General features: G+C 38.0%; 1 protein-coding gene across 1 annotated transcript in view; it reads left to right on the forward strand.

Annotated features, from left to right (window-relative positions):
• dkk2 (dickkopf WNT signaling pathway inhibitor 2) overlaps nt 1-7,116 on the forward strand; it is a 14,826-nt gene that overhangs the window by 3,547 nt on the left and 4,163 nt on the right. The window contains exons 2-3 of the mRNA XM_016269294.1: nt 5,341-5,491; nt 5,579-5,710. Of these exons, the coding sequence (XP_016124780.1) occupies nt 5,341-5,491; nt 5,579-5,710 (283 nt within the window). The remainder of the gene's footprint in view (nt 1-5,340; nt 5,492-5,578; nt 5,711-7,116) is intronic.

Raw genomic sequence — 7,116 nt, forward strand, 5'->3', positions numbered from 1 at the left:
GTGTGGGGGGGGGGGGGGGGGGGGATTGAAAAGAGTTGTATTGGGATTGGCAGAACTCGTTCACCACATTAACCTCTCGACTAGAGTGGAAGAGTCTAGCATTCCACATGAACACGAGAGCTGTTTCACATCAGTGCCGCAGCTTTGGGACTTTTAACTTTTCCTCTTATTTAATTTGACGCTGAGGTTCTGTTAACGAGTAGGACCGGGGCGGGAGATTGTTTGGGTCTGGCTTGTAAAGAGGCGAGGTGGGTTGCCCTCTCCTGATCCCTCTGAGGTTAAGTGACTGTTTAGTGATGCTAACGAGCTGAGAGGGTGAAATAAAACAGGCAAAGGTGTGGCAGATTTTAGGGCTAACCAGACTAATCATCTGGATTTGACTTCATTTGAGGAACAAGACAGCTGAGAAGGTATAATCACCATGAGTTTCTGACCATGATTTAAAGTGTTAAGTCATGATATTGCAGCTCTGTGGCATTCCCAGAATTCCATGGATGTAACGGTTAGCATCCATTTAGCCATGCTCATTGAAAAGCACCCATGTGAATGTGAACCAGGGTTATTGTAGTTAACTAAAACTACAAGAGTAAAAACAAAATGTGTTACTTGGAAAAAAAAATGTTAACTGAAAACCTCTGCATTTTCTGGATTAGCCCTGTCTTACCCAGTTTCAGGACATGCTAGTTAATGAAAGCTAATTGCTATTAATCGTAATAAGTTGTAATTGTAAATGTTGACATTATAGTTTGTAGGCATTGTATGTACTTCACCTGGTTGGGAGTCCAGCTAGTTCAGCTAAAGACCAGCTTGGCCATGCTGGGAGACCATCTTAAAACAGCTAAGATCACCAAACTAGCTTGGGTTGGTTTATCTGAGTTTTTTGTTATTAAAAAAGAAATAAGCAAGCCTAGCTCAGGTGACAAAAAGTAACAGAATGCATTACTTTCCAAAGAAAAGTAACGCAATTAGTAACAAAATTGTAATTTTTGTAATTACTTTTAAAAGTAACTTTCCCCACTGGTCATTTTATTGCAGTAGAATGCTTGAAATGCAACTTTTAAAGTAACTTTTCTATTTATTTCTATTTTTTATTGTCTTTATTCATTAAGTCATATTCCCAGATCCCCATATTTTTTGTCAATAGTGCCTTTAAGGGTTTGTTCCAGATATGTTTTTTCGTGCTGGTGAGACCTTCAACTTGCTCTTCAACTTTCTCTTTCCTGTGCAATCTGATAGCCATAGGGCCATGCCCTTTGAGGGTGGATAAATTTTGTTTGTTCAGTGACATTTAGTTTATTTTACTCTTGAAAACCCTCTCAATTCACTAACACCATTCATGGTGTCAGATGTCAGCTTTGCTTTTGCAAGCTCAAGTTAAGCCGGGCCCTGGGGCCCTACAGGAACATATGTGTGAGACATGGGTTTTATGTGTGAAAATCCTATTCAGGATTTCATAGTCTGTTGTGTATATGAACTTAGACGCAGGTTCAAAGAGAGCCTTGCAATCCTATAGTTGTAGACTGAAATTAGACTGAAGATGTTTCTTTTATAAACTGTAGTGTACAATATCTATTTTTGGCCCAAAGCTAGCTGAAAAAAAAAGATTTGTATCTGTAGCAGTAAAATTAAAATGAAAGATTTTAGCAGTTTTATAGATAGCAGATTTTTTATCAGCATGTAGCAGTTTTAAATAAAATAAATGAATAAGAAAATGAAATATAAAATACAATATAAAAATTATATATAATTATAAAGAAAGATTAGTAAATAAAGTATTTATAAAGAATACATTAAATATTTAAAACAATTAAAAATCCAAAATATTGCGATTTGATCGATTCTTTTAAAATTTTATATTATTTGATATTTTATGTATATTTTATATACGCAAGTTCAGAGAAAGTATTTTAATCCTATAGTTGTGAAGATGTTTCTTCAGTATATACAATATATACAAATTTTATATAATAAAAAAAAAATAACATTTTAAAATATATATATTTTTTGTTTTAAACTGATATGAAATATTACATTTGAATTCTTCTGTTTTAAAAAAAACTAGACTGCAATATTTTTCAGGCAGTTTACAAATCTGCCTGCTAAAGTACTGCATGCATATCGGTTGCTACTAACAAGATAAGACTTGACGTACTGTAGTTTGAGTATTACCTGATATCAGTCCTTAAATGAACATGAGGGAGAATCCAGATAGGGAGAAGATTTTCAAAGGCATGGCATGTTTAGTCTTCAAAGTCTACCTTTTTTTGCTAGCATGAGAGCGGTGACACAGGGCAGTGGGCATCCCTCATCGCCGTCTGTCTCTGAGCTTATCATTGTGCCACTAATCTCACACATGAATGTACTGTATGGGAGGAATAAAAACAGACTATGGAATCAATGAGGGATGAGGATCAACGAGTCGTATCCAAGCGTTGGTCGGATCATTAAAATCCTGATCTGATGACATTGCCAGATTGTGTGCAGATGCGATTATGTGTCTGCGTTGGCTCTGGTACTTTGTGCAATGCTATGGAGAGATGCGGGTGACTCTTGCAGCTTTGGAATCAAAAAGTTGACATGATTTAGCCTGAAAGCTGAGAATGATTTACGTCAAAGCACATCATACAACTGAAACGAATAAGAGGATGAGAAATGTTTTTGAAGTCTTATTTTAATGATGTCTGAATAGAATTGTATGTTTTATATGGTTTATTCTTCCGCTAATGTAATGTATTCAATCATTTTCTAATGATGCAGTGAATGAAGTCTGATTTTTTTTTTAGGTCAGTGACTTTTTTGTATTTAAACATTTCGTGGGCCTCATCCGTTCCTTATTCGTCTCGTGAATGTATCGCTGGTGGTTTGGCCGGGTTTTATCATGTGTTTTCAATGTTACCAATTCTATTACTTGCATAAGAAAGGAATATTGCTCTAAGGTCTGTCAGTCCAGAAAACAGACTCGTTTCTTTTGTTATTAGATATTAAGATATTCTTCTCCCCTTGTCGGAACACATGTTTTGCATTTGACGCCAAACTGAAGATTGTTACGGGTGATGTAAAGCATTTCCCTTGCTAAATCTTCACTAGCTGCTTTCTGTTCTGGAGTTTGTGATTTGTATAGCATTGTCAAGCTCAGTTACAACTATCCATTTTACCTTACATTAAGGTAACTTAACCTTATATTAAAGCTGCGGTCCGTAAGATTTGCCTTTTTGTCGCCATCTCTGTTTGAAAACCTGGAATTGCATCTGTGTGCGGAATTATCTAGCTTGCGTGTGTTGTGAGTCGGCGCAGATGAATCTAATGTTCTGAAGAGTATGTGTGGCAGTCAGTCACCACACCGGTGTGGATATTTACTGTATTTCGCAATCACAGATTCTAGCCTACGTCTTGGAATATGACCCAAATAAGAATTTTCACCGTATATTGCCATCTGAACAAGTAAATAACATGTCTGCCACGTTTGTTCTGACCAACTGAGGAAAAAAGCATTACCATAAATCTCGCTGCCAATGGTGATTAAATCTAAAGATCGGTTAGCTCATATCACATCAAACCGTTCAAATTATTATTATTGTTATACTTTATTCTCAAATGATTAATGTTAACAACATCAGCATTGGTGACTATGAGTATAGTGTGTATTAGCATGTAGATTTCAATTTCTGCACAGTCTAATCTAATTGTCATACTCTTCAAATTTCATATTAAGAAATTCTTTTAACCCAAAAAGCAAATTATGCTCCCTTTGAACTGGTTTTCTTTAAAATACAAATCTTTGTAATCCCAGGCTATCTGTAATCAGAAGCACATTTATAAATGGAATATAATTTAATTTCATTCACATGTGTTTCATAAACACATAATCCTTTCTGGATTACAATCCGCCATCAAAATGATACATTTAATTATTCTGGCTGCTGTGAGAAAAGGCTATAAATGATCGGCCCCCTGCAGGATCCTCACATGTGATAGATAGCCTAGTAGCCGGGACAACTTTATGTTTACAGAAGTGACGTAATGACGCAGTGCCATGCTTGAATTTCCCGCGAAAACCTATCCGTACCACTCAAATTAGAAAACATTATTATAAGCTAACCGTTGTGAATCGGGCTAAAGTAAGGCGATAGTTTTGAACACTGGCTGGTTATGTACTTGCTCAAATATTGATTTCGGATCATTTTTAACCAAAAAAAGTTATGGACTGCAGCCGTAAAAGGTGTTTAAGGTCTGGTGTGCTGATTTTGGAGGATTTGGGCACCAGCTAGACTGCTTTAAACCATTTTAGCCTAGCCTAATTGAATTGTATCTCAAAGGTATGCTAATATGAAACACATAGGGGGCAGTCATTACATATTTGTTAGAGAGTCGGACCTGAAGGTCATGGGTTCGAGTCTCAGTACCGACAGGAATTGTTGTTGGGGGGGACAATGATTTCTTCCACCATCAGTAACCATGACTGAGGTGAGACCCTTGAGCAAGGCACTGAATCACCAACTGCTCCCCGGGTGACGCAGCAAAAAAATGGCTGCCTACTGCTCTGTGTTTGGGTGTGTGTGTTTGGGTGTGTGTGTGTGTGTGTGTGTGTGCATGTTTATGTGGTTTATGAGGACACAAATTTGTATAATGACATGGGTATGACATAGGTATTACAACGAGAAGGTGATTTATGAGGACATTTTCAGTGTCCCCGTAATTCAAAAGGCTTATAAATAATTCAGAATGAGTTTTTTTGAAAATCTAAAAATGCAGAAAGTTTCCTGTGAGGGGTAGGTTTAGGGGTAGGGTTGGTGTAGGGCAATAGAAAATATGGTTTGTACAGTATAAAAACCATTACGCCTATGGAGCGTCCCCATAAATCATAAAAACAAACCTGTGTGTGTGTGCACTTGGGTGATGGGTGAAAATGCAGAGCAAAAATTCCAAGTATGGGACACCATACTTGGCCACACATCACGTTATTCACTTATATTAAACAATATGTCAGTGTACTATTATGTAACATTAATGACATTTTTTAAATGGCATTATAACTGACAAATTAACCACATAAAAATGTGCTGCATTCTGGTTATTTGTGTCCGCCTAAACATTCATTACAGATTCGGTGTATATCCTAATGTCTCTATGTTATGGAATCCCGTTTCTGTTATGGAATAAAAACATTAAATATAAGTTTTCTGCTGTTCAAGTAACTAATAATTTACAAGTTTTTTGAAGCTTGTGTAATGGCTCACTATGGTGTACTGGTATAGTTCTTACTAAATTGTGTGTTGTGTTGAAAACAGGGTTTGGTGGCGAAGAACCACATCTGATCTGTCTTTCACGTTCTTTTCTCAGGGGTATCCATGCAGCAGTGATAAAGAGTGCACAGTGGGAACATACTGCCACAGTCCTCAGCACACCCCGTCCCGCTGCCTCACTTGCCGCAGGAGAAAGAAGCGCTGCCACAGAGACAACATGTGCTGCCCTGGCAACCACTGCAGCAACTGTACGTTCCTCGAATGATCGCTGATAGACACTGTTTCCCATACTAACTCTGAGAAAGTTACTATGGATCTTTTCTGTCTTTCTTCAGACATCTGCATCCCCATCTCAGAGCGCGCCCTGTCCTCACACAAGTCACCTATGGAGGAGCACAACAAGTTTTCCATCAAAGACAAAGGCTGGAGGAGGAACGGCAAAACTCAGGCCAAGATCTCTCTCAAAGGTGAGCAACTGACTATCACAAATCTTTACAATTTGTGTAAAGTTGTTTAGGACTTGAAGATCTGCAGGGTTAGAGAGAGCCTCGACTTGCACAGACTCTTGACCTGCATTATAAAACCTGGTTGGGTTTGCAGCAGAAGAACCGTCAACCAGTAACAAACTAGAAAATTGCATAATGTCGGTCTGAAAAGGCTTGAGAATACACAAGACATTAGCAGAAATGTGGGTAACACTTCAAAATAAGGTCCCATTACTTAATGTAAGTTAATGCATTAACTAAAATTAGCCAACAATGAGCGGTTTATTTGTTACAGTATTTATTATAGTTCATTAATAAAAATACAACTATTCATTGTTAGTTCATATCAGCTCAGGTCCATTGAAGGGGTCATATGACGTTGCTAAAAAATAACATTATTTTGTGTATTTGGTGTAATGAAATGTGTTTATGCGGTTTAAGGTTAAAAAAACACATTATTTTCCACATAATGTACATTATTGTTGCTCCTCTATGCCCCGCCTTTCTGAAACGCGTCGATTTTTACAAAGCTCATCAGTCTGAAAAGCGAGGTGTACTCTGATTGGCCAGCTATCCAGTGCGTTGTGATTGGCCGAATACCTCAAGCGTGTGACGGAAATGTTACGCCCCTTACCGTATTGTGATGCCGTGTCCCGGCGCGAAGAGACAAAACCAATAAAACAAACAAACGAGCCATTTGTTGCATCCAGTGGGGACATAATTACTGATTATAATGACTTATGCTGTCTTTTAACGCGTTGCGTTGCATCGCGTCGCGTAAACATAAAACCATGTCTGCATTTGTGATCGGAGAAACGGCAAACAACAAGCGCTACTCTACAATGCCCAAAACTTGCGTTTGAATAGTGAGTGGCAAATTCTTTAAATATGAAAACATACTTACAGGCTGTGAGTCAGAACAGCCGGCATTGTAGGCTACTCTTCCAGGATCAGGAAACAGTCCTCCGCAAAATGCGCTGCACACATCTGAATATTTGGTTTGAACTGTTCTGGAACAGTGTTGTAAATACAACTTAACCACTGATTTCTAGTTGTGTCCTCTTTTGGAAGACCAAACAAAGTAGTTTCGCTTTCACAATGAAACACAGAGCGTCTGCACGATATGGCGGCGGTAACAATATTACAGCGAGAATCAAAGTTACACCTTCTTTCTTTACGTAAACATTTGGGCGGTGTTATGCAAATCTTCCCACATCGTGACGTAGACATGTGGGGGCGTGTTTAAAAGAGGCGTTTTAGGAGGGCATGGACTAATCTTAACTTTTAAATAGAATATCTCTTTGGGTTTGAGACTTTAGTCTTTGCAACTTTAGGGATCTTATCTATTCACGAACAGCTTGTAACACTCCAAAGAGAAAGGAAAACTT

Source organism: Sinocyclocheilus grahami, unplaced genomic scaffold (assembly GCF_001515645.1).
Source record: "Sinocyclocheilus grahami isolate Dianchi unplaced genomic scaffold, SAMN03320097.WGS_v1.1 scaffold51.1, whole genome shotgun sequence".
In the NCBI taxonomy this organism is placed as follows: domain Eukaryota; kingdom Metazoa; phylum Chordata; class Actinopteri; order Cypriniformes; family Cyprinidae; genus Sinocyclocheilus; species Sinocyclocheilus grahami.